This window comes from Protopterus annectens, chromosome 5.part0 (assembly GCF_019279795.1).
Source record: "Protopterus annectens isolate FY-2018-M chromosome 5.part0, PAN1.0, whole genome shotgun sequence".
Classification (NCBI taxonomy): Eukaryota; Metazoa; Chordata; order Ceratodontiformes; family Protopteridae; genus Protopterus; species Protopterus annectens.
This window is the reverse complement of record NC_056735.1, coordinates 670,792,242-670,820,195: the sequence shown is the minus strand read 5'-3', so window position 1 is coordinate 670,820,195 and position 27,954 is coordinate 670,792,242. Positions and strand designations below refer to the sequence as shown.

At 43.2% G+C, this 27,954-nt stretch overlaps 1 protein-coding gene across 2 annotated transcripts in view; it reads left to right on the top strand.

Annotated features, from left to right (window-relative positions):
- The window catches only part of ZBED1 (zinc finger BED-type containing 1), a 152,854-nt gene extending 142,363 nt beyond the window's left edge, over nucleotides 1–10,491 (top strand). For both annotated transcript variants that reach the window (XM_044072517.1, XM_044072518.1), the window contains one exon: nucleotides 7,717–10,491. In XM_044072517.1, the coding sequence (XP_043928452.1) occupies nucleotides 7,758–9,962 (2,205 nt within the window). In that variant the 5' untranslated portion in view covers nucleotides 7,717–7,757 and the 3' untranslated portion in view covers nucleotides 9,963–10,491. The remainder of the gene's footprint in view (nucleotides 1–7,716) is intronic.
- The last annotated feature ends 17,463 nt before the right edge of the window (nucleotides 10,492–27,954 follow it).

The window sequence follows — 27,954 nt, the reverse complement described above, 5'->3', positions numbered from 1 at the left end:
ACCAGGATAGAGTGTCTCTGAGAACCAATCCTACTTTCATGCCAAAGGTGGTATCCAGAGTATCCTTGAACCAAGCTATTCATTTACCTACGTTCTTCCCTAACCCACAGAACAGGGGGGAAAAACTACTGCACACCTTGGATGTACACAGACAACTGCGCTACTATCTGGACAGAACTAAGACCAACAGAAAAACTGACCAGCTTCTGGTAGCATATGCAACAGGAGTGCAAGGAAAAGCAATTTCCAAACGGACAGTTTCAAAATGGATAGGAAATTGCATTTGATTCTGTTACTCTTTTCATGGAAAGACAACTCCTGAAAATATCAGGCCTCACTCCACAAGAGCTACAGCCACCACTACAGCTTTCCTACGAGGAGTGGCTACCAAGGACATTTTAGAATCTGCTACTTGGAGCTCCGTGCATACATTTGCCAAGCATTACAATCTTCCTTTATACTCCAGATCCCGAGCAGGTTTTGCAACTGCAGTTTTACAAGGGATCTTAACTACACCATCATTATCTTAGTGCCTCCTCCCCCAGTTTGGCTATGGTATTCTACCCATATGTTATGACTGCAGATGCATCCTTGAAGGACATAGTACAGTTTTGTACCTACCATAAATGTAGATGTCCGATAGGTATGCATCTGCAGTCAGGATTACCCACCCTCCTTCCCCACTGAGGTATTCCTAGGGTACTTGCCCCTCTCTTAGCTAGCTGGGGGAATCTATTATGATGTATTTGTTTGTATGTATATATGTATATATACTTTTTGATTTCTACTGTTTGGAATTTTCTACTTTTATCCAAATTTAGCCTTCCTAGAGGGCACCTGGCATCTGGGGCAAGAAACACTGAGGAAAATGGCGTCGGCTGATGCCTTTATACCCCAGGAGCTATGATGTCGGGTGAAGTGCGACATCAGCCGAGGCCAGACCCAGACTTTGGAATCCGGCCGACCGAAGGGCTGCCTGAGGCAGGACAACCCATATGTTATGACTGCAGATGCATACCTATCGGACATCTACATTTATGGTAGGTACAAAACTGTACTTTTCTTGCATTTCCATAGTTGTCATCCCCACTATATCAAGAAGAACCTGGTCAAAGGTCAAATGGTCAGATTATCCAGGCTGATTAGTGAGGATGAACGGCTAAACATTGAGCTGATCAGCTTGACTGCTATGTTTACAGAAAGGGGTTATCCACAAGAAATTTTGTCCAGAGTTAGAAAAGAAATAGAAACTAAGAGAATTACATCCTTTAAACCTATTTTGCATGGGGGCTTAACAAAGGAATTTCAGGAGGGGAATGTGTTGGCTTTAGAGTCCCATGCACTACACAAAAAACAGGCTATGATTTTGCCATACAATGGACAGGCAGGACAAATTATTAGAATTATTAAGGATACTTGGCAAAGTTCTTTTGATAGTGATACTATAAGTATATTAAGAAATACCCCAACTTTTACATATAATAGGGGTAGGAACCTTAAAGAATTGATGGAAGCTGAACCTAATATTGAGACATATAGGAGCTCCAAAATGAGTAATTGCGGAGTTTGCAGTACATGTAAGTTTATTAATAATGGCCCTTATGTGGCAGTTCAAGGCTTCTATAAAACTATCAGGTGTCCTGGATTCTGTAACTGTAATACTAAGATGGTAGTGTACATTGCTACATGTTTGAGCTGTTCTACTTTCTATGCTAGGAAAACAACAATTAAGTTAAGGCTCAGAATCCTGGAACACTTAAGAGATATCAGGAACAAAAGAACTAACAATGCCTTGTATATGCACAGTCTGAGTTGCCCTAATTTTAAGAGATTTCTGTTTTTTGTTATAGACAGAATTCCATTTAATGACAAAGGAGGTGACTTAAAAGTTTTACTTGAGATGAGGGAGTGCATCTGGCAGTTGAGGCTGGATGCATCTAGACATCCAGGCATTAATGATCACATTTCAGTTTCTAGCATTTTAAAGTACAAATCTACATTTGTTTGAAGAATGTTAAGCATTACATTATGATTTTTTATTTATCATTTTATTTACTACTTTTATACAAACATGTTTAACATGTAGATTTTTTTAAAATGTTTGTGTTTTAAGTTGAACAACATTTTTTCTAGTTATAAGTAACTGTGCTTTCAAACAAGCATAGGAGTAATGTTTTACTGTGACTTTAATTTACAAATTGTTGTTTGCTTGGGGTTGGTTGCTTAGAGGGGCGTGTCTGTAACTAATAGCTTTAAATGCAACAAAGATGAAGGACTCTTTTACTCTGATGATGCCTGACTATGTATGTGGGTGAAAGCGCTAAGTTATCTGTTTACATGTACAGGAATATTATGTGTTTTTTCGTTCTCTTGGTATATTAAAGTTTGCAGTGTCTGAGGAGCTGAGCCAGTTTATCATATACTTCATAGTATTTTTGCAGGGGCTTCACCACCCTGAAGCCCTGGAAGTGGAGTTTCTATGCCACTCCACACCCTTGCTATGTATGCGCATACATATGTACATGCAGAAATTAAAATATATATATTTTTGATATATACACGAGTCCACTTTGTAATTTCAAAATACTGAAATCTCGAAATTCAGTATTTCGAAACCACAAAGCCAAAAATTCAACCACAACTCACAAATTCAAAAACACACAACTGCGAAATTCAAAATCCCGTAATTACGCTACACATACAGTACACACATAAGCACACAACTCCCCCCCCCCACAATAAAACAAACTAATCTAAACTACATATAAGCAGGGGGGCAAGCCCCCATGCACCCCCCCATTTATATATTTTAACTCTGAGATCTCAGAAACAGAAACACAAACAAAACTCACACGCACACACACACACACACACACACACACACACACACACACACACACACACACACACACACACACACACACACACACACACACACACACACACACAGCAGAAATTCAAAATATCCGTGCTTCTGTATTTTGAATTTCGCGCGCGCTTCTGCCGGTTTCGATAATGTGAGTCTGCGGCTTTGTAAGTTCGAAATACTGAAATTTGAGATTTCATTATATATATTTCTCCCCGGGCCTCCGCTGAAAATTGTCTCGTTCTAAGTCAGATTTTCCTGGTAAATAAATGTGTGTGTGGTTCCCCTTTATAATCTCGAAATACTGAAATCTCGAATTTCAGTATCTCGAGACCATAAAGTTGAACGTTCAAAATCCCGAAACCCAAAACTGTGAAATACAAAATAATGAACATAAACACACCATACACCACACAACAAATACACTATCCTACCTATCCTAGCCACACTACAAAAAATCAAACAACAAAACATTCACAAAACAACACAAACCAACACACCTACACTGCATATAAGCAAGGGGGCAAATCGCCCTGCACCCCCCATGTGGGGGGCTGTGCTCCCCGCGCCCCCTACTTATATATACTAACTCAGAGATCGCACAAACAGGAAGAGACAGCAAACTCACACCCAGACTTTCTACAGTCCCCTGCTCGCGCGTACACACACACACACACACACACACACACACACACACACACACACACACACACACACACACACACACACCATACATATACAAACAGCAACACTTACACGCTCATACATTCACCTGCCTACCCTAACCCACACGTACAACTTACAAACACACTCTCATACATTCAAACTCCCTCCTAAATCCCTTACAAAACACTCCCCTTAAATCGCACCAAAATCCACACACCGTACACCATTCACACAAAACACCGCATGTAAAAAAGCGTAAAGCCATAACCACGAATTTGAGATATTCAAATTCACAATTATGCACTTTTGCTATTCTAAAAATTTACCTTTATGGTCTCAAGATGGAAATTCAAGATTTCAGTATTTCGAGATTGTAAAGGGGGACCGTGTATACGGATATATATATATATATATATATATATATATATATATATATATATATATATATATATATATGGGTCTACTTTCATAGACCGAACTTACGAATTACCGACACCGAAATCAGCGACCCCAAAACACCGACAACTCTATTCGGCGACAACTAAATTAACCGACATTGAAGTCCACGACTCCCGTCTAACCGACAACACAACATAACCAGCAGTTAACATACTGCATATGTTAAATCCATTGAACGATACCTTCCAACGTCACCAATCCACATCCGCGTTAATAAACCAATGATATAACCATGGTGAAACAAAAATGGCAAATAAATATAGAGTCGCCCATTAGTACCAAATAAATAAATTCTTTACAAAACTCGCTGCACAGTCTTCCTAACAAATCTCGCTACGCAGTCTTCCAACAATTCAAAGCAAATACGGATGTAGGACAGTAATTCAGAGTAGTACTTCATCTGAGTTACGATTTAATGTGAAAAGTCCCTGCATTACACCGCACAACATAACTAGCAGCAAGTTACACCTTCAGTAACCTAGCAATAGATGTTACGAAGTCCACTGCAGTATATTCCTGCCGATTATTCAAAACAGTAATAAACCGTTCATGTCTACATTTCAATTTTCTTTTCTTTGGTGAAGGAGGGAAGCCAGTTGACATTCGAATGCGAAGTTCGTCTACTCTATCCTGTTCCCTGCACAAACAATGCATTAGTGTATTCAGATCTCCGTCACGAGAACCTAATATGCACTTTAAACGTCTATGCCATGCCTCCACCGAGTTTTGTGTACGAGGCAAATGCAGTTCGTTGAGTTCAGACACATTCCAAAACTCCACAGGGAATAGTGGGGGAAACCTTATAGCAGTAGACAGTCTTGTACTGAATTTACGTAGTCTTCCAGTAACATAACAATCAGAAAAGTACTTTAATAGGTCTCGTCCCTCAACAGGGAAGTTTACTTTCAACTGCTCAAATGTTGCAGGAATCTCAGACTCCTGTAGAAATGCCAAGGCTACAAGTGACTTTACAGATAACTGAAACACTGCATTACTATTATACAAAGTTGTCAAACCAAGGCTCTGTACCTTTCGCCAAATATTTTGGCCAAAGTGGAACAGACAGCCTTTGCTTTTAGCGCCCGTCAGATTTAATCTTATACTTTTAAGCGCTGCAATCTCAGTCACGCAAAACATATTTTACATTAACTGTCAAACCATTTGCACTGAGGAGGTAGAGTACAGAGTGCCAAAGATAATTGTAGCACTTTAGCGACTTTTTACTCATAATACAATGTAACAATGGAACAGCCTTGCTATAGGAACCGCATTTTACCATGCCATGTATGCTGTATAGCTGTCGACACGTAATTCCTTTTTTAAAATATGTACCGTCCATCAACCAGATGCTTGCAGAGCTCATGTCTTGCAGATTGGTAATTGTGGTAAATGTAAACACTACAGTATTGGTCGCTTTGTCACACATGCGTTTACTAATGAACTGACCTGCTTTTAACGGATAGTCAGCAACATTTACATTCATCAAACTGACTTCATCACACTTTTCAAGTACATTTTGTTTACGCCGTACTCTGCCAATTGTTTGTAGTAGGGCTTTACGGCTAGGTAAGCTATGTACAGCTTCTAATGAAGTTGATGCCATTGCTAGATCTATTATACAACACGGGTTATCCCTACTATACTTTGCCCTCAGTTTAATGTCGGTATTTAGATTATACCGTTCTATGTCAGTCGGATCTGCTGAATGACTATGTGCCACAGACTTCAATAACATTTCACCCTCCGGTACTGAAATGCTTAGAGCTCTACCTTTACAGTGTAGTCCTTTCTTCTCCTTACATCCCCAATACCGTCTAGTGAGTCAATTCCTCTCCAAATGGTAGAGATATCCATCTAGGTACAACATTTCTTTTCCTCTTTGCGACAATATGCAATGGTAAGTATTCCCCACAATTCCTGGTGCTAACTCTAACCCCTCTGCCATCTTTACGTAAGGAAAGCATGTTGATACAATACATAGCTGCCTATTAATACCTATATTTGCTGCTTAGGAGATAATTATTATTATTTCCTACTGGTCGGTTAATTGCTTGTCGGTAAATTGATGTTTCAGTGAATTCAGTTGTCGGTAGCTTAGTCCGGCACTTTTTCATGTTGGCGATTCGTAATTTCGGTCTATGAAAGTAGACCCATATATATATATATATATATATATATATATATATATATATATATGTGTGTGTATGTGTGTGTATGTGTTAATATATATATATATATATATATATATATATATATATATTTACATATATGTGTATGTGTGTGTTAAATGTTTTTAATACATATACAAGGTTTTTGTTTATTTTGACCCCAGCCAGTGGCTTCTACGCTGTGTCCTGGAAAGCTGTTTTTAGTAGCCATTACCTCCTCTAAAACATTCTTTAAGCTTCAAGCACAGGATACATGGTGTTTTATAGAGACAGTGTGACCCTTGGAACTAACCTTCTTGCCAAAGGTGTTTTCTGATCTGGCATTTATCTAGACTCTTCAGCCACTGGTTCTGTACTAATCCTTGGAACAAATGAGAGAGTATCTAGTACATGTTGGATATTCACAGGCATCAAATCCCTATCTGAAAAAAACAAATAATTCAGTTAATCTGATGGCAGGCAGGTCTCCAATAAAATACTGTTTAAATGCCTAGCTAACTGTATCACCTTTTGCTATGAATCCAATGGAAAATGGAGAAAGACCAATCTGAGCCCATTCTGAACCCACAACAGCCTTTTTCCTGATTTGTATTTGTTCTGAGTGTTTGTGAGACAGCTGTGTAAACAATGATCTGCACCTTTCACAATCAGTATGAGTAGGGCCTTCATTCAAGTAGCAGGGCAGGCTTCACCTCCACTGTCCTGCAGGGCTCTCTCTCATTAGCCTTATGGGGCAATAAATGTTTTAGTAAGTACTCTTTCCATATCTAAGGAATTGTACTGCATCAATGACTTCTATGATGATCATGGTACACTTGTTTGAGTATACTCAACATCACTGTAGTTGTGTCATTGTAGGCTGTCTCATACTACTCCCTTTTTTCCAGAGAGCTTTCCATCACATCCTCTGAGTGTTCAAAAGGTGGGAGGAGCAAGACATGCATTGCAAGCTTGGTTATTATGTTACTGTGTCTCTGAGGTGGGGGGTGTCAGTCTTTTGGTCCCACAAATAATTTTTCAAGCACACAACCTAAGAAGGCTGGGTGCATGGGAAAACCATTAACATCTGCAGGAATTTTGCATTTTGGGATAAATTGTGTTTTCTTAGCCTCATGACAAGGGACATTTGCTGGTAGGCTTCCAGCTGAAATAGGTTTGAAGATGATGCAATTTGCTTTCCTTTTTTTGCTGTGTATAACTAAGCATCTGTGGCTGTGGGAAGGAAACCAGCTGTGCAGTGGGTAATTTAAAGGTTCTGGAAGTCTGACCAGAAAGCAGACATTCACCTGAGGCTAATTTCCAGAAACCCTAGTTTAACATCTACAGATAGGGTGAGCATAGTCACACACTTGCAGTTTGTATGCTGCATGATCTGTTAAAAAATATATATTTTTGGATTTATTTATGATTGTGCATTTTGCGCTCTTCATGTGCTTTGATTGCAGTTTCTTTGGTAAGGCTAGGTCATTCAGTGTTCTGTTTAAGCAGTGATTATTGAATACAGTGTTTTTAGCCCTGTACTGTCTCACCATATCTTTATTTTACTGCCTTTGGCAGGTACTCATTAATGGCGGAAGCCAGTTTGTGGCCACGAAGAAATGGAAAGCAAGGGCTTTGAGAGTGTCCCTTCAGACCTTAAACTGGCTACACATCCTCGATCCCTAGAGAATTCACCTTCAGACCTTAAACTGATTACCCATCCTCGATCCCTAGAGAGTTCACCTTCCGACCTTAAACTGGTAACCCATCCTCGATCCCTAGAGAGTTCACCTTCGGACCTTAAACTGGTTGCACATCCTCGAGCTAAGAGCAAAGTCTGGAAGTATTTTGGATTTGACACTAATTCGGAGGGATGCATTTTACAGTGGAAGAAAATATACTGCAGAATTTGCATGGCTCAAATTGCATATTCGGGCAATACCTCCAACCTTTCTTACCACCTTGAGAAAAATCACCCAGACGAGTTTTGTGAATTTGTGAAAAGCAACACTGAGCAAATGAGGGAAGCTTTTGCTATAGCATTTTCAAAACTGAGACCAGAAATGTCACAACAGGTTGCTCATGATGCATTAATCATGAAAACTAACTATAGCTATGAGCACAAAAAGCACCAGGAATTAACAACCGCTGTAATCAACTTTATTTGTGAAGGTATGTATCCAGCTTCTGTTGTTGAAGAACCTACTTTTAAGGCCCTTTTGAAAGCTGCTGATCCTAGATATGAGCTTCCTGACAGGAAATATTTCTGTACAAAGGCAATTCCTGAAAAGTATAATTTATTGCGGGCCATTGTACTTAAAGAGCTTAGTGAAGTTTTGTGGTGCGGCATTTCTACTGATATATGGAAAAGTGAAAATCAGAACAGGTTATATGCGACAGTCGCTCTTCATGCTTTAACAAGTACTTCTAATGGCCTCAGTTTTATATCCAGATGTCTAAAAACTTTTGAAGTGCCTGAAGAAAATACTGCTGAGGCACTCACACGTGCACTTTATGAGTCTTTTATTGAATGGGGAATCAATACAAAAGCATTTGGTGCCACTACAGATTACAGTAAAGACATTACAAAGGCATGTTCACTTCTTGATCTTCCTGTGCATATGCCATGTCTTGGACATGCCATGAATCAAGGAATACAAAAGGCCTTCCAGCTTCCAAAACTGTTTAATCTTCTGACTCGATGTCGGAAAGTGGTTGAGTATTTTCAGCAGTCTGTAGTAGCAATGTATATGCTAAATGAAAAACAGAAGGTACAAAGTGCATTGCGATGCATGTTGATAAGTGATCGAATTGGTTGGTGGGGAAGCACTCTTGCCATGCTACAGCGTCTAAAAGAACAGCAGTTTGTTGTTGCAGCTGTACTTGCTGAAGACAGCAATAATCATCATTTGATGCTGGAAGCAACAGAATGGTGTATTGTAGAGGGCCTCATTGATTTACTGCAGCCGTTTAAACAAGTTGCTGAATTACTTTCCACATCTAAGTACCCTACAATTAGTATGGTGAAACCTCTTCTTCATATGTTATTAAATACTACTGTGAAAGTCTGGGACAGTGATATAAAGGAAATCAGTATGGCAAAAGAGGTGATTGCTAAAGAGCTGTCTTCAACTTACAAGCAGACACCTGAGACAGATATGTTTCTTAACGTTGCAACATTTTTGGATCCTAGATACAAAAAGTTGCCCTTTCTTTCAGTATTTGAAAGATCACAGGTAGAAAACAGAGTATTAGAAGAGGCAAAAAGTTTTTTAGAGAAGGACAAAGACTACTCTTCAATACTTGAGGATAAGAACTTAATGCTTTCTGAAGAGCCTCCTGAAAAACTTCCACGAACTTCTTCATCACCTCCCCCATCTTCTAGTAATATCAACAATATGTTAGCAGAAATATTTTGCCATTCGGGTGCAGATGAAGATCAGGAGGAGTGGCGTGCTCAAATCATTGAGGAGCTAAGCAACTTTAAATCACAAAAAGTACTTGGCCTAAATGGAGATCCACTGAAATGGTGGTCAGATAGATTAGCACTGTTTCCTGTTCTCCCAAAAGTACTTCAAAAGTACTGGTGCATTCCTACTACAAGAATCTTCCCTGAGCGACTTTTTAGCTCTTCCGCAAATGTTGTAAGTGGTAAAAGAAGCAGACTGGCCCCAGCCCATGTAGACCAACAGATCTTTATGTATGAAAATGCCCGTAATAACTCTGAAAAAGAACTTGGGGAGGAAGATGAGGGTGAATGGGGGTTAGAACAAGACCAGATTTTAAATGTAAATGATACTCTTAATAATAAATTTTTTCCATGAAAGAAAATGCACTTTATGTAAAATGCTTAGAAGCGGTACTGATACAGTAGGTCACCAAACCAAAATCATATTATTTCACATTCTCTTACAGCTACTGTATATAATATTTAATTAGACTGTTTATTTTTTGCTTGTGTACTCTGGATTTTATGACTGGGTTGGGAAACACATGTTATAAAATACTGAAATAAGTTGATGACATTAATGATGTCTGGAAACATACATTGAACTGTGCATTATATATTTTTAAACTGTGTTTGGAATTATGTAAAATGTATATTGTTATAAGGCTGGTGAAATGTTTTATACGTATATGTAATTTAACACAGCAGCATTTTTTCTACGTTGAAGGAAAAGTAAGAAATTATTGTAACGGGTTCAACATTTAAAAAGTTATATTCATTTAACCAATTTAAAATTATATTTTTCTTCTAATCTGAATTACAGTGCTGTATGATATGGTCTTTTAAAAGGCAGAAACAATTGTCAGTTGGAGAAGTATTCATAAATCTAAATGTTTGTTGAACAAGCCAGTAGCATGTGTTTTTATCAGTCTGTCTTGAGGATTATGTTTATTTATCCCTGTATCTACTACATGTACCTCTTTCTTTTGCAGAGGATTGTTATCATAAAAATTCTGGATGAGCAGCTGAAGTTGGAGGGTAAACAATTGAGTATAGAGATAGAAAACAGCATGTGAAGCCTTGTGGCATTAATTGATGATTCAAAGAGGTGTTTCAGCCAAGGGATAAAAATGTAGTTTGTCGTTTGAAGAATTGAGGCACAAACTGGGATGTAGTACATAAAGAAAAATAGAGAACTTCTGCATTTAAAGACTGCCTTTTCTCAGTATTTTACCTGCATTTTGCACCCAGACTTGCACTTGCCTAGCTAATCATCTGCTATTGCACCTTTGTCCGTAACCACTTTCTTACAGGTGGGAGTGAAGTCAAAGTAGTGAGCTGCAGTCCTGTCAGTTTGTGGATTAGAAGGTTGAAGGGTGGTTGTATTTCCTTGTTACTCTGATTCACATTCCTGTCAGTAGTGCATGTGCAGTGTGTTTTGCTGTGAGGCTGACTCAAGCTCATTGTAAGTTTATGTCCTTTCTCCGTTACACATACAGTCCCCACTTTTATTGTTTCTCTTTCCATTGGATGTTATGCTTCATCAGAAGTAGAGAACAGCTTTATATGACACCTAAAAATGCATATCCTACAAACCAATAATTTTTCATACTGTGGGCCAGCCTCCTAACAGTTAGACTACAGTTCAAACCTGTGTTGCCAGCATTGCAGTCAGATCCATTACCTATGTGCCACTAGACTGCCCTTTACTTTCCCTGTATTGAGGGACAGACTTGAATGACTAGTATTTAAAGTAGCTTGTTAAATACAGTACACGATGATGCATATTTCCTGATGGCATGCACCTTGCCACATATGTTGTACAGTTAGGAACCTTTGGGGGCCTTTCTAACTAACAAAAGAAACCAGAAAAACTCTTGTCTCTTATAGGATCCAACACAGGAGATCTGTTGTTCATGTCGCTATTCCTCACTCTTGGGTCTTGGATCTGACATCAAATCCGAGCCGACAACTTTATAGATGGCTTCTAGGCTCGAGCTCTTCCCACTCCCATGATCCCTTGCTGCCCTCTAACCTCTCAGGTCTCATTAGCCGCGCTAAGCTCCAGATGCTGATTTTTGGCTTGAGTTCCTGTGTGGGATAAGTAGTCTTATTCCTAAACATTTTATCAGAAATGTTCTTGTATTTTCTTATTAATGTGCAGTGTAGCTCTTAGTAGTATTAGTTTTAGTCCCTCCTCTTCTGTTTGTTGTTAGTTCTTTGCCTATGTGTGTTGGCACCCTTTTTTTACAGTGGCCGTTATTTTCTTGCTGTTGCTGTTGGGTGATAAGTATATAGTTTCCTACTTGGTTAGTGTGTGTGTGTGTGTGTGTGTGTGTGTGTGTGTGTGTGTGTGTGTGTGTGTTTGTCTCTGTGTGAGATCGATTTCTTTCCCGGTTCTGACTTGTGATTGTCTTACTGGCTGTTTTTGCGTGTCCCTTTGGCTGCAAGTTGTCCCACCATGTCCAATAAGTGAGTTGACTTAAAGCTGTTTCTCATGTGGTCAGAAGATGCCTATTTCCGATTCGCACGAGGCGTGTCTTTATTGTTTGGGCGTCGACCACCTGGAAGTTGAATGCTACATTTGTGCTGCATTCAAGCCCAGGGCTTTGGTAGAGTGCAGAAACAAACACCTTTTAAAAGGATTGGTGCAAGGGGGGTCACTTGGCTCAGTCCCATGCCAAGTCTGCAGCCTCTGAGCACAGAAGGAAGGCCTCCTCTCTCCCTGGGTCTTCATCTTCAAAAAAGGTGAGGTTGTCTGATTCTAGTGCCTCAGATCCGGCTCCAGTCTTGACCCTGTCGGATCCAATGCCCTTGGGTCCTAGGCCCTGTGACTCATCCTATGGATCCAGAGCTTCTGCTCCAAGGCCCTTGGATTCAAGGTCATGGCAGTCCATTCCCAGATCCAAGGTCACTGGATCGAGGCCTTCGGATCCGGCTTCCTCGGATCTGAGTCATGTCAGTCCAAGAGTCCAAGCATTGGGATCCTTGCTTGCTGTCTGATCTGAGGTGGTCAGATCAGGGTCGGAACCCACTGTTATTATAGAGGATTCTCCCTCCAGTTCTGTCTTGGGGCATTCCCCTTCTGCCTCCAAACATAGGAGTCATTCCTTAGAGTGGAGCTCCTCAGGATCTCAACTTCCATCCCCGGCCAGATCCTCTGCCTCCTCTACATACTCCAGGGGTTTGCACCCTTCTGATATGGACAGGATGATGTGGTGTTTTCTTAACGTTCAGATGGAGTTGGGGCTTCTCACATCCCCTGCTCATCTGGCCAGAGTTCCGTCACTTTCCCCTTCGTTAACCTCTCCTTGTCTGACCAGGTTGGTTTTGGACTTTTAGGCCTGGATCGCACAAAGATGGAGACGGGGGTCACTGGGGACCTTTTCGTTCTTCCCTCATCTAAGTCCCTGACTACTTCTGCTCAACCTCACCCTGGGGAGGCAAAGTCCCAGGCCCGAGCGGTCACCCCTGAGTCCTTTGGCAGGGGTTCCAGGCCTGATTTTTTGGATCGGTCCCTTCCCCTTGGTGTTTTGGCCCTTCACAGCTCGGGGCTGGTACTATCTGTAGGCCAGGAGGTACTGGCCTGCCCTGGTCCTTCTCCCCAGGTGGGCTTTCCTGTCAGGAGTGCAGACTGGGCTTCATCAGGTCATTCAGCTTTCCAGGTTGTAGAGAGGACTTTTTCCTCCCAGTGTTTCTTCCCTGGCCTTTCAGGGACCATCCCAGCCCCTCCGAGTGGACCCCACTCATCCTGTCCCAGGTCAGTCCTCTCGAACCAACCTTCAGGTGGGAGTTGCCCCAATTGGGCCCCCCCCCCTTCTTCTGACTCTTCTCCCGAGCCATCCCTGGGGGAGGTTCTTCTGAAGAGATCATGTAAGAGGAGACACCCGGACTCCCCTGCTTAATCGCTCACAGAGTATATGGACCTTGATGAAGGGGACGGATCCTCCAGATCTCTGCCATAGGATGTCTCTTTTGGGGACATCTTGGAAATCCTTAAGCTTAAGGGCAGTTGGTCTTCCCTCCCCCATCTTCTGAGGACTCCTTCTTTCTGAAGGTTTTTGGGAATGGACCGTCCACCTCCTAGGTTCCCCCCTGCATACGAACTTGTAGATCTTATTGCCAGCAGAGTGTGGAAGGAGCCAGATGCTGTAGAGCCTGTTCCCAAACACACAGATTCCTCAGTCCCCCTTTTGACAAGCAAATCCTTTTCAAAAGGCATGCTAGTCGATCCGGTCGTAGTAGCTGCCACTACCCCCCCCCCCCCCCCCAGGGCAACAAGAATGCAGAACTTACTCTTGCTTCTTTTTGGTGCCAAAGAAGACTGGAGACCTGCGTCCAATCTTGGACCTCAGCAAACTCAATCTCTCTGTCAAGAAGTCCAAGTTCACTGTCCAGTCCATCATGCCTCTGTTACACAGGGATGATTGGATGTGCTCCATGGATCTTCAGGATGCGTGCTGTCATATAAAAATAGACAGGCACTCCAGTAGACATCTCTGCTTTTGAGTAGGGGCCAATCACTACCAGTTGAGGACACTGCCCTTTGGTTTCACCACAGCTCCCCAGGTGTTCACCAAGTGCATGGCAGTGGTTGCAGCTCACCTGAGATTGCATGGATTCAAGATGTTTCCATACCTTGATGATTGGCTCCTCACTGCTCCCAAGAACCATTGTCTTTCAGTGCCTACTCCCAACTATTCGACCAGTTAGTGATTACAGTGAATCTCCCCAAATCGAACCAGATTCCATCCCAAAAACTGCAACTTAGCGGGATCAAGTTGGACACTGCGTTAGAGATTGCAGCGCTACCTCTCTGTCACATACAACTCATCAGAACCCATGTCCAATGCCTTCTAGGTCCGACATATGCTCAGGCTCACCTTATTCTCAGGGCCTTAGGGTCCATGGTGGCGGCCATCTATTTGGTGCGGTTAGCCAGGTTCTACATGAGAGTTTTGCAGTGGACTCTAGCGGTTTAGTGGTCCTCCCTGTATCATCTAGTGACAACACCGATCCATCTCACTCCAGTGCGCAGGCATCTTCTTTGGTGGATCCAGTCTCCTGACTTCCTTGTAGGCAGACCCTTCTCTCTTCCTCCCCCCAGTGCCATCGGACATTTCCCTGTTGGGGTGGGGGAGTATTTTCAGGGAAAGATGGTCCAAGACATGTGGCCTGCCACAGAGACCAAACTGCATGTCAGTGTTCTAGAAATGAGGGCAGTCCTTCTCAAGTTGAAAGCCTTTCAGGGCTGCCTCCCCCCAGGTTCCATTGCAGTTCACACAAAGACATGGCTGTTGTGTGGTACGTCAACATGCAGAGAGGCACACATTCTTATCTGCTTTGTCGTGAGGCTATTTGGGTGTGGGAATGGGCAATGTCCTCGGGGCACTTTCTCCTTGCAATGCATATCCCCAGAGAGTCCAGCGTACTAGCAGACTGAGTCCTCACGAGTGGTCCTTGAATCCTTTGGTGGCAGAAGAGATCTTCCTTTACTGGGATCAACTGAGCTATGATCTGTTTGCTTTCCCCCTCAACCACAAATGCAGCTGGTATTTCACCCTGATTTCCCCAGATGGGAAATCCCCCAGGGACGCTGTGGTTCATGATTGGCCTTCTATCCTCCTATACCTATTCTTCCCAGAGTACTTAAGAAAGCTCATTGCCTCAAGGCCACCTTGATCCTTATCACCCCTTTTTGGCCTCAGCAGGTGTGGTTCCCCCTTCTACAGTCTCCTTTGAAGTACCCCACCCTTGGGTAATAGATCTCATTCCAGATCTGATTTCCCATCCCTCTTAGCTCTAGATTCCCAACCTGCAGACACTCCATTGGCAGCATGGTTTGTCCACTTCCTGTTATCTTGAAACAGTCCAGGCTGGCTTCCTCTGTCAAGAACATTATCTTGGCCTCTAAGAAGTCTTCCACTAGAAAGGTTTACTCCAGTAAGTGGAAAGTGTTTTCTATTTGGGCTAAGCAGCGCAATCTGGATCCTGCTGCGTCCTCCATTTCAGAAATCCTGCTTTTTTTGTCTTTGCTCTTTGAGGCTGGCACTAGCTTCTCTGTTAAAGTGCAGTTGGCAGCTATTTCCAACTTTCATGTTTGCGAGAAGCCTACCTTTTCCTCTCGCTTGTGCAAGGTGTCCTTGGCACCTTTCCTTTCAGCTGCAGTCCCTCACACAGAGTCCATTTGAGCCTGTTGCCCCATGTGATAAATTTTTGTCATGGAAGACTGCTTTTCTATTTGCTGTAGCTTCAGCTGAAAGAGTTTCAGAATTGCAGACTCTGTCTATCAAACAGCCTTTCATGGTTTTTCATAAAGACGGAGTGGCTCTGCGAACTAACCCTTTATTCATGCCCAAGGTTGCCACAGAAGCAAATCTAAACCAGTTAATTCAATTGCCAGTTTTCTTCCCAAATTTTCTAAGAAACGGAAATTTCTCTTGCATATGCTAGATGTGCATAGGCTGTTACGATTTTGCTTGGATAGAACAAAGGATTTCTGCAGGTCTGACCAGCTATTTGTGGCATCCTCTCAACAGGAAGGGTCAGTTGTTAACAAAATAAATATTTCCCTTGGGATTTTGATGTGCATTTCCTTCGTCTGTTCATCCAAAGGCTTATCCTTACTAGGTCCAATCAGAGAGCTCATTCCACTAGGTCAGTGGCTACATCAGCTGCCTGTCTTGCCTGTCATTCCATAGATGACATTTGTGCGGCAGCCACCTTATCTTCTCCTCACACTTGTGTCAGTCACTACAAGCTTGACATCATCTCCAGGAACAGGGCTTCCTTTGGCTGCACAGTTCTTCAGTATGTCCTTCCATGAGGCCGCTCAGGATTTAGGGTAGCTGGGGAGTCTAAGTCAAAAGTGAGGAATGGTGACATGGATAACATCAGGTAAAGAGTTATGTACTTACCATAACTTGGCATCTGTGTTATCCTATGTCACTATTCATCGCTGTCCCTCCCTCCTTCCCCTGCCCTGTGGGATCTAGAGGTTGTGGAGATGTCCTGTCTGGTGGTCAGGGTCTTCATTAGCTGCTCCCTAGCATAGGGCAAACTCGATTTGAGGGGATAGAGGGCAGCAAGGGGTCATGGGAGTGGGAGGAGCTCGAGCCTAGAAGTGGTCTATAAAGTTGTCGGTTCAGATCCAAGACCCAAGAGTGATGAATAGTGACGTAGAATAACACAGATGCCAAGTTATGGTAAGTACATAACTCTTTATCTGTGTCTTGCATTTCATGCCATCAAAGATCTTATACTACTGGATTTCTTGTACCTCTGCAAGGTAAACAGCTTGAAAAATCTCTAACCAGGGATCTAGAACTCCACTTAATACTTGTATACATTAGAAGGACAGATTTACTTATTTGTGGTTATCCTATCTCTGCCTTTGTATGCTAAACAGTGGCACCCTGATATCTTTCAAGAAAAACCTGGATGATTGAAAGATTGGAAGTTCATCCCTGGCGTAATACGTTTTGCTGCCTTGGGGCTGGGTATCAGCAAGGTGCAAATGGTTTCTTCACTATCTTGCCTTCAGACTGCTTTGATCCTGCCTGCATTTTTTGATATTATGCATAGTCCACATTTTAAACCATAGAAATATATGACCAGTGTTTTCCATAATATTTCCTTTGGGCAGACTAAATGCAGACCTATAAGCCCATCAGCATTTATCACCTTAGTGTTTGGTATGATCTTGTATAACCAGAATTTCCCCCTTTTTTTGGGGGGGGGTCAGGGCAGTGCTTTCACTTCTGGGGGATAGAAAGCAAAACTTAGAATACCTGTCAGTTTGTGTTGCACCTTGGGTAGAGCAAGAAAATATCAAACGGTGACGGTTTTCCTAATTGTTTTGTGTAGGCCAATGTCATTCATCAGTTAAGAGTAGTCAGGATTTCAGATCAGGAAACGGAGGATGAGCAGCAGTGTAATGCTTTACTTACCTTATCAAACAATAGCAATGTAATATAGTTTCATAGAAGAGGTTTTTAATGTTTTGTAGCCTACATGAGCTGGTCAGGATCCAACTCTGAAATATTCAGCAGCAGCAAATTTATAATAAGCAAACACAATTAGAGATGCAAGATGAATAGCTCACCGAAGCTTGACAGTAGTACTTTGTTAAAAAAGCAGGCCATTTAAAAAAAAAAAAAAAGTTTGGCATTCAGAAACAGTTAAAAGCAGTCCAAAACTTCAAAAGTCACTACTAAGTTAAAAAGAAGTAAAAACAAATTCAGCCATACTTAGTCACCAAGAGAACTTAGCTTTATTCATGTATGATGAGCGCTTTTGTCCACTAATTGGACTTCACTGAATCATCTTAAGTGTGGTCAAATTTTATTTTATCATTATTATTGTTATTATTTTAAAACTTAGTAGTGACGTCTGAAGTTTTGTACTGCTTTTATCTGTTTCTGAATGCTGGATTTTCATTAACTGCCTGTTTTGGTAAATAAAGAAGTGAAGATAACCTGCTTTTCTGTCATTGCGGTCAGCTGTTCTCCTTGAATTTGATTGTGTTTAAATACTTGTTTATATTATGGCTCAAATTTTGGATTTGCACAGGAGTTCTGGATGTGAGATGAAATTACCAGAACCACTGGTGATAATTACCAGAACCACTGGCGATCTTTTTCCTTTGATTTGTAATTTGTTACAAGTAAGACCGTATATGATGCTGTGCGAGCTAGCTTATCTTTAGGATGGTGTAGGCACATTAGATGCCTCTTTGCTTGAGGAGATGCATTTATTTATTTTTTCTTCTGGTCTCTGCACATACTTCTCAACCTCTCAGTGGAAGAAATCTGGACAAAGCCTGACATAGTGGGGAGGGGGGGGGGGCAAAGCCCCCAAAATAGGGATAGATTTTGAATATTGCGGTTATAAACTTAAGATAGTTACTAGAATAACAAGATTTGTGTTCGCATGCATTTTCTGAAAGATATGAAGTTTGAAAATTAAATGCATGTCATTATTTAGTAATTGTAATCCTTAGATCATTCCAGTGACTTGTCAAAAAACACAGTTTTTGTGAGGAACAGACCAAAAGTATGGGGCAAAAAGCTGGACATTCTGCAAAAATCTGTACAGTTGAGAGCTATGTCTGCATCCTTAACATGGAACTGCAAATCTGCAGCTTGTTCTATTAACAGGTTCTTGTGTATCAAACAACACAATTTTGTTGTTGAATTTTTATGGTCAAAATAAAAGCTGGAAGTAGAATGTAAATGTTATGGTGATGGATAAATAGTTTGTAGGATGTTCAGTCCAGAAATTTTGCAAAAAAGATAAATGACTATTCCAAGTAAAGTAAAAGAGAAAAACAAATCCATGTTCAAAATTATGTTTTTTGTTGATGGCATATTGTTGTCTTTTTTCATACCCTGTTTATCAGAAGGAATATTTAATTGGATAGTTGCTTTGTAGTTTAATTTTTGTATCTTGCACTGATCTTTGTAAATCAATCACTTCAGAGTATAGTTAACACACATTTTCACTTTGTAGATGCACAAAAAAAGAAGTTATCTGAGTAGGTAACTTCATTTGTCAGCAACCTGTGGGGTATCGGATCCGACCTGGATCCGAGCCGGCAGCTTTCCAAGCTAAAGAGCCGAGCTCCAAGCTCCTCCCCCTTACCCATAATATCCTGCTACCTCCTTCCAATCCTCAGATTGCGTTTGCCCAATTATACAATTTCACCAAGACAAAACAACCTGAAACATCCTAACCTAATGAATACCAAAAGCTGAAATAATTCTAGGATTCAGATAACCAAAGAACCAGGTTAGGGGGAACTTGGGAAGGGGGGGGGTCGGTTGCTGACAAATGAAGTTACCTACTCAGATGGAACGTTATGGTGAGGACATAACTTATTTATCTGAAGTAGTTAACTTCATTTGATCAGCAACCTGTGGGACAGAGTCCCCAGCTACCAAAAAACTTGGGAGGTCCTCAAGGAAGGATATTCCGGAGCACTGCAGAGCCAAAAGCTGCCCTTCCTCTGGATATTAAATCCAATTTATAATGAGAGATAAAGGTATGAGAGGAAGCCCAAGTAGCCGCAGAACAAATGTCATCCAAGGGAACTCTTGACCAGAACACAGCAGATGTAGCCATAGAACGTGTAGAATGAGCATGAACCCCTAAGGGCTCTGGCAGACCAGATATCTTGTATGTGAGCAAAATGCATCGAGAAATCCATCTGGCTAGAGTCACCTTCGACACTGGCTTACCCAAGAAGGGCTTCGCAAAAGAAACAAAGAGCTGCTCCGACTTGGGAAAGGCAGCTGTTCTGTGCAGGTAAAAGCGCAGTTGTCTATGAACATCTAACAAATGAAGTTTGTATTCCCCTTTATTCTGATAGTTAGGGAAGAAAACTGGTAGATTAATGGACTGGTTGATGTTCGCCTCGGAAGCCACTTTAGGTAAGAAGGAAGGGTTAGTCCTGAGAGATACTCTGTCCTTATGGAAAATAAGAATGGGGGTTTAGTACCTGGAGCTCTGACACTCTTCTAGCTGAGGTAATAGCCATTAAGAAAGCAGTTTTCCAGCATAAGAATTTTAAATCAACAGAAGCTGCAGGTTCAAAGGATGGACCAGTTAGAGCCTGAAGGACCAAGGTAAGGTCCCATGGGGGAACAGCATTCCTAATAGGAGGTCTCAAAAGAAAGGTGTCTTTCAAGAAGGTCTTATACATCTTAGTGGAAGCTAAAGGACTAATATTGTCTCTAATGTGAAAATGGGAAATGGCAGCCATTTGAACCTTTACAGTAGAAGAACTGTCCCCTTGCTGAAAAATATGAGATAGGAAATCAAGCACTGGTGGAATGGGAGCAGTGAAAGGATCCCAATTCCTATGTGAGGCCCAAATGGAAAACAGTTTCTTTTTGCTGTTGTAAACCTTCCTGGTAGAAGGCTTATGCGCCACTACCAGGATGGATCTAACTGCAGATGAGATACCGGGAGTCCTGGCAACTAATGGAACTGGATCAACCAAGCTGAGAGCTTGAGGTCGTCCAGATTCGGAGTTTCTAATCCCGAAGGATGAGAAATCAGATCCGGGATGGGATCTAAGATCCAAAGAGGAGCTATAAGATGAGACCGTAGGTACGGGAACCAGGTTTGACGAGGCCAGAATGGGGCTATGAGGATAATTTTGTTCCCCAATCAACGAGCTTTCTGTAAAAATTTTTGTCATTAATGGAAGAGGAGGATAAACTTAAAGAAGACCGGATGGCCAAGCATGAGCTAGAGCGTCTCTGGGGCTTTCCCCCGGAGGGGAAATTAGAGCGAAAAACTCGCTGCACTTTGCGTTTGAAGGCAGTGCGAAGAGATCGCAGCAAGGCTGACCCCATTTGCGGAAGATCTGTTTCGCTACTAAGGGGTTCAGAGGCCACTCGTAAGGCGAGAGGATAGTTCGACTCAGCTTGTCCGCTAGGGTGTTGGACCGACCCGGAATGTGCGTTGCTAACAGAAAACGGTTGATAGATATCGCCCAATCCCAAACTCTCATGGCCTCTCGGCAAAGAGGGTAAGACCTGGTCCCCCCTGTTTGTTGATGTACCAGACCACTGACATGTTGTCTGTCTGAATTGCAATAGTCCCTGGAGGGAGAAAGGCATGAAGAGCTTGCAACGCTAGAAGCACCACTCTCATCTCCAGAACATTGATATGCAGAACAATCTCTGTCTGAGTCCACGTACCTTGGACAGTTCTGCCCATGCAATGCCCCCCCAAGGCTAGAAGCATCCGTGGTTACCGTGGCTTGGGGTTGCGGCATTATGAATGGTCGTCCTTCCCGAATCTCTCGAGATTGGAGCCACCAAAGGAGGGAATTTCTGCAAACTCTGCTGAGGGGAATCGGAGAGCCCAACGGGTGTTGAAGGATGGACCACTGGACCTGTAAGGTCCACTGGAGGACCCTCATGTGCAAGCGAGCTAAGGGCGAAAGGTTGATTGCTGCTGCCATGGACCCTAAAGCTCTCAGGACTAACTCTGCTGATGGGGCTGGAGATTGAAGGAGTGCTAGAACGTGAAGGGTTAAGCTGCAAAGTCTGTCCGACGTCAAGAAGGCCTTGGTCTGAAGCGTGTCTATTCTGGCCCCTCTGAAGTCCAGGACTTGAACTGGTTGAAGGGATGATTTTTTGTAATTTATAGTGATCCCCAACTGGGAGTCTAAGAGCAGGAAGCAATCCCTGGCTGAGCAGAGTAGATGCTTGGTGGAGGCAGCAAGGAGCCAGTCATCCAGGTAAGGAAAAACCTGTATTCCCTGAAGCCTCAGGTGGGCCGCTACAAAAGCCATGACCTTGGTGAACGCTCTGGGGGCTGTGGTGAAGTCGAATGGAAGGACCCTGAACTGGTAATGACTGGCCCCCAACCGAAAGCGGAGAAACCTCCAGGATCGCCTGTCCATGAGAATGTGATAGTACGCATTCTTGAGGTCTATGGAGCACATCCAGTCGTCGTCCTGCAGTAGGAGGAGAATGGATTGAAGAGTGACCATCCAGAATTTCTCCTTGGCAATGAAGAGGTTCATTGTAGAAAGGTCGAGAATTGGTCTTAAGTCCCCCGTCCTTTTTGGCACCAAAAAGAACCTGGAGTAATTGCCTAACCCAGATTGGTCTGGGGGACGTGCTGGATGGCTCTTTTTTCTAGCAGCTTCTTTATTTCTAAAGCTGCAGCCTCCCTCTGGGTGGAACATCGGGGAGGTGCCTCGATTTGAGAAGGAAGATTTATGAAGGGAATAGAGTAGCCTCTGGATATTATTCGAAGCACCCAGCGATCTGTCGTGATGGACTCCCATTGTGCCATGTGCTCCGAAAAACGCCCCCGACTGCCTCCAGAGAGGAGCAGTCGGGCAACCCCTCAGGGCTGCTGCGTGGGTCAATCGGAAAAGGGTTCCCGTGACCCAAAATTCTTCGGCCCCCCCCTCTGCCTCTGGGCTGACGTCCACCTTGTCACCCTCTGCCTCTGAAAGATGAAGGGTCCGGAACGTAATGGGACTGCTGAGACTTCCGGAACCACATCTTCTTTTGTCCTCTCTGGTTCCTGGAAAAGGACCTTTGAGGAGCCAAGAAGCGGATTCTGACGGTAGACAAAAGTCTTCCCGTCTTTCTCACTCTGGACCAAAGTATCGCGGACGGTCTTGCCAAACAGGGTAGAACCATCGAAGGGGGTGTTCGCGAAGGACGCCTTGAAGGGTTCCGCAAAGTTGGAGCCAGGTGTGATGCCATAAGGCGATGCCTGATCCGCTGGCTCTAGCGGCCCCCTCCGTGGCATGGGAGAGTAGCCGCATAGACATGTTGTATACTAATTTCAGAGTGGCCATGCGAGTCGAGAAGGTCCGTTTGTCCTCTGCCGACATGGACTCAGGGGAGACTCAGAGTATTCCTTCACCAGATCACACTGAAGCCTAATCACATGGGCTAAGTAATTCAGCGCCCTTATGGAAAAGGTAGCTGAAGCAAACATCCGCTTTCAAATACGATCCATCGTCCGAGACTCCTTATCAGGAGGATGGACCGAGGAACTATCCTGTGCCAGTTCCTTCTTGGTGGCAGCCGCCACCACCATGGCATCTACCGGGGAACCTTTACTCCACGCTGTCCTATCCACAGGGGCACTAAGGATCTTATCTGGTCTCCTGGGGATTGGCTCTACGGTGTCCGGCTCCTTCTAAGCCCTGGTAGTAATGAGGTCTACCAGGGGGTCGGCCAGAGGGGACACCCAAGAGGTAGACGGGCCTGCATCAAACGCCTCCAGAAACACCGACTCATCTGAGGAAGGCTTTTGGGCTGACCACTCCCCTTTTATGCATAGCATTTCCATAATGTCTCCAAAGGAGACGTCCTCGGGGGGTGACCTGGGGGGGAACGTTCCCCTTCCTCTAAATATGTGTATTCTGTGAGGGACTCTGGGGAGTCCAAGTGCATCCTCTTACATTTGCGTTTGTGAGGGACCTCCTCGGCGGGACTGTCCGAGGAGGGCTCACCAACAGGGTCATGTTCCTCCAGTGGAACTGGCTGGGGCGTCGACGCAGGCTGTCCCTGGGGCCAGATGATGGAAGACAAGCCCATCTGCGAGGGAATGGTGGGTGGATCCGTAGCACGAGCAGGGGATCTTGAACCTCTTGAGAGAACCCGCTCCACCACGTCGAACGCCGAAGGTGAAACCGCTCTCTATGGGATCTGTGAGCAACACCCTCGGATCGATGTTGGGATCGGCGTTGGAGCCGAAGCGATTGGACCCGAAAGGGAAGTGTGGTCCGACCGCAATAGAGCCGAAGACACACAAACCCCCTAGAATCCGACGCATGACTCTCGGCCCCAAGAGCTCGGATCCGAAAAGGGATCCGACAAACTCGAATCCGAAAAGGGATCCGACAAACTCTAGGTCATGGCTCGCGTCGAAGTAGCAACTACTATCAGCGCCGACTCCCTGACTCCGAGGCTACTCTGATCCGACGGCTCCGAAACCCGATAATGGATCGGAGAAGGAGCTATGGGGGCAAAAAATGCAGCTGAGCTCCCCCCCCCCCCCACGGAGGGGGGGGAGGAGGCAGGAGCACTCCCATCTGCATCTGGGCTTGGAGAAAGCGACGCATCATCCGCTCCATGTCAGCGTCTGAAAGGCTTCGAGTCGACCTAGAAGAGGCCGCCGAAACTGGCCGGGAAGGCCGCCACAACAACCTCGAAGTTGGCCATGGCTCCTCCTCCGGCTCCGGCGAAAAACGTGGAGAACTGAGCCGAGAGGGGAGGACCCGTGAATCTTCAGGGGAGAAGAGAGCTGTTTAGCCGGCAGGGACAAGGAGGCTGAGTTGGCCCGCCATTTGTGGCTCCTATGTTTCTCTCTCTCTCTCTCTCTCTTCTCTCTTTCCTCTTTGAGTCCTTCTCTCCCTGGGAAATGGTGGGAGGTTGAGTCCCAGCCAGGGTAGATAGCACAGCTGGCTGAACAGCCGCAGCTGGAGCCACTGAGGGAGAGGAGGAAGAAGCAGAATCCGCGGGTATAAGACCTGCCAGGATCAACTTGTTCCTCCTATCCCTCAGAGCCCAGGGGTTAAAGGCTGCACAAATTTGGCAGCCCGATGATAAATGCGCTACCCCCAGGCAAAGAACGCACTGAGTGTGGCCATCGGCTGTGGAGAGCTTATGGCCACACTCAGAGCACTTGGAGAAAATGGCCTTAGGCCATACCGAACCACAATCACACACACACACTTACACACAAGAATAAGGGGAAGGGAAATATACTAAAACTAAGCTAGGCTAATGGGTTTAAACAATCACAAACACACACCTCTCAAAATTTTGCAAAAATGGCAAGAATTTATCCAATACTCACTACCTAACCGCCAGGAGCTCATCACTCGTGCTTGTTAAAGCCGTGGCAAACGAGATCTGAGGATTGGAAGGCGGTGGCAGGGTATTATGGTTAAGGGGGAGGAGCTTGGAGCTCGGATCTTTAGCTTGGAAAGCTGCCGGCTTGGATCCAGGTCGGATCCGATACCCCACAGGTTGCTGATCAAATGAAGTTAACTACTTCACATCTATTGTTTGCTTAGTTTCCCAAATTCTTGGATGTTTTTTTTTTCACAATTAAAATAGTCAAGGTGGAGATGACTTCTTGATGTTGCTAAAAAAATACTATGCATTACGTCATCCCTGAAACTAGTACATCGTGTGACAACAAGTCAGCCTTGTTGCCAGACTGAAGTTTTAGGATTTCTCTTTGAGAAAGTTTATAGAAAAACTGTGGCATGTTATATTCGTAAGATCTGCTTGTAACAATTAAAACTTCAGATTCATTTTTCCAGTGTTTAATTCCTGTTTTCCATTTTCCAATATTATACAGGAATGTATATATGGTATTCCATTGATGTATTCATTTGCACAGAAATTGTATTTAGACAAGATTCTTAGACACAAGCTAAATGATGAGTAGCCTTAATGGCTACAGAAGCATCTCTCACATTTCTGAATTCATTCCAAGTAGTTTGATGCAGTTTACTTGGTTTCAAGACAAGAGGAGCAGATAACTTGGCAAAGCTAGTAGCAGATGATGATCATCACTGGGATCACTGATGCAGTGCCCTTAGCTATATGGGTTATATCCCGCTAAGGAAGTAACAGCTAGCCAGCTTCCATCTGCCCGACTGTTGGCTCAAACTGAGTTGACAAAAAAGGCAGGTATGGGCGCCAAGCCCTTCAGAGCTTTCCTGCCATTGAAGAGTACCCCTCTTGCTAGCTTTCAGGAATAGAAGGTTGGCTAACTGTTTCCATTGCTGGACAGATAAGTTCCCTTTTGGAGAAAATAAAAAAACATGTACATCTATTGTTTTATAACAGAAACTGAACTTTTTCTGTGAAAATTTTTATTTTAAGCTAGGAAAAAATGATGTTCAGGTAACGCACTGCCATTGCTACCCTCGTCTGGCAGTCTGCTAAACCTCAGAGTCCTTCCCACTGCCTGTCTGTAGGTGTGACGGACCAGTCACCTGACAGTACAGTGACTACCTTACAGACCCACAGATAGGACCCTTTCAGATTTCTAGTGTCATAGTAAGAGAAGGTTCTCTTGGAAGACTGCTCCATACTTGGGATCCCTTTAGCTGGTTAAGCTCAGATAAGAAACCCTTTTGGGTTTTATTTCCTCCTCCCTATACTATGTCTTTCTGTGTTTGAATAGTGTATTATGCTGGTGTGACCTTTTTTTTTCTGATTGGAAGTTTATATATGCTTGAGTTTACTTTGCCTGCACTGTATAAGGCTTATTGTGGTGGTGCTGCGGTAGCATTGTCGCCTCACAGTACAACGTTGTCCTGTTCGATTCTCAGCTAGAGCGTCTTCTGTGTGGAGACATGCGTGAATGGGCGTACCTTTGTTGAAGGTTGTGCGTCAGAGCTAGCAACTCGGCACGTAAAAATCTACTGTCAGTCATTAGCAGACTGGAGTTCCGCTGTGGCGACCCCTAACTGGGAAAAGCCGAAAGACACAACATTATTTATTATAAGCTAATAGTTTTTCTGGGGATTTTTAACCCTTCAGATGTGTTTCATGGCTATTTGTGAATGCTTAACCGAGTTAGTGTACTAAGACTGTTTTACTTTAGTTCTTCTCATTTCCTCATACTTCTAGAGCCACTAGTTACTCGCTCCTGTTTCTGTTGACTATGTTAGGATTATCCGAGGTGATTGAGAAGGGTTACAACATTTTGAACATTTTTTCATTATAAGTTTATGCTTTATTTCTTGTCTAAAACATTTTTTTTTTGCTTTTCTGGTCATTTGTTTTTGATTTTCATTTTTTTTTTTTAAATAAAAATTAGGGATCTTTTCTGAAAGTGTTTTATGTACTGAATTAGTTCTAAAACTGCTGTCATTTTATTCAGTGCAGTATTCAGAATAGTACTCGTGAAGAGAGATTCTGGATTTGGTCATGCAGTCTAAAGGGCAATGGGTGCACCCCAGTTTGGAGCAACTGCAGTTGACAGCCTGGATGATTTTGGCTCGACTCCATTTAGGTACTTGTTTCATGAAGATATGCAGCAAGTGTTAAAGGAGGCCAGAAAACCTGTTACTAGAAAATCTTATATTTACAAATGGATGAGATTTTCTAAGGGGTTCCTAAATGGGAATGGTGGGTCCCTTGTGGTTAACATCCCTCTGGTCATGAAATATTTGTGTGAGCCACTTCAGGATGGCTTTTTGTATGCATCCATTAAAGTGCATATAGCGGACATCTCTGCTTATCTGCCATTGGATCCTCTTTTTTTTTTTTCTTTTCTTTTGGTAAAATAGTTCATTAAGGAGTTTTGCATTTCAGACCACTCGTTTTCTTCTTTTTGGGATTTCAGATATTTATTTATTTTACATTTGTTTACTTGGAATGTATAACTGGGATAAGACCCATTTTGAACATAGGCCAGGGGAGAAAAGCTCCACATACAGAGATTATATAAAACGTATACAAAAAGTTGTTTAAAAAGATGTTCTGGAAAAAAAATACCTTCCCACGTTTCAAACCTACTACTCAGGCTGAAATGTTTTACTTATTGCTCTGACATCTGCAAGTCAAGTTTCTAAGCTGCAAGCTGTCATGGTGGGGCAACTTTACCCGATATTTCACAGGGATAGGGCTGTGGTGCACACTAACCCCTCTTTCATGCTCATTGTTAGTCTGTTATCCTCCCTGTGCTCTTCCTAGAACCTAGGAATAAGAGAGAGAGAATGCTTCATTCTTTGTATGTGCACCAGCAGCTCACCTTGATTGTATGAAATATTTCAGGGAGCCCAAAATATTTCCTACACCGGGGCAAGTAAGGATCAACTTTTCTCTAAGCAAATTATTGCACATAGGTTATCCTCT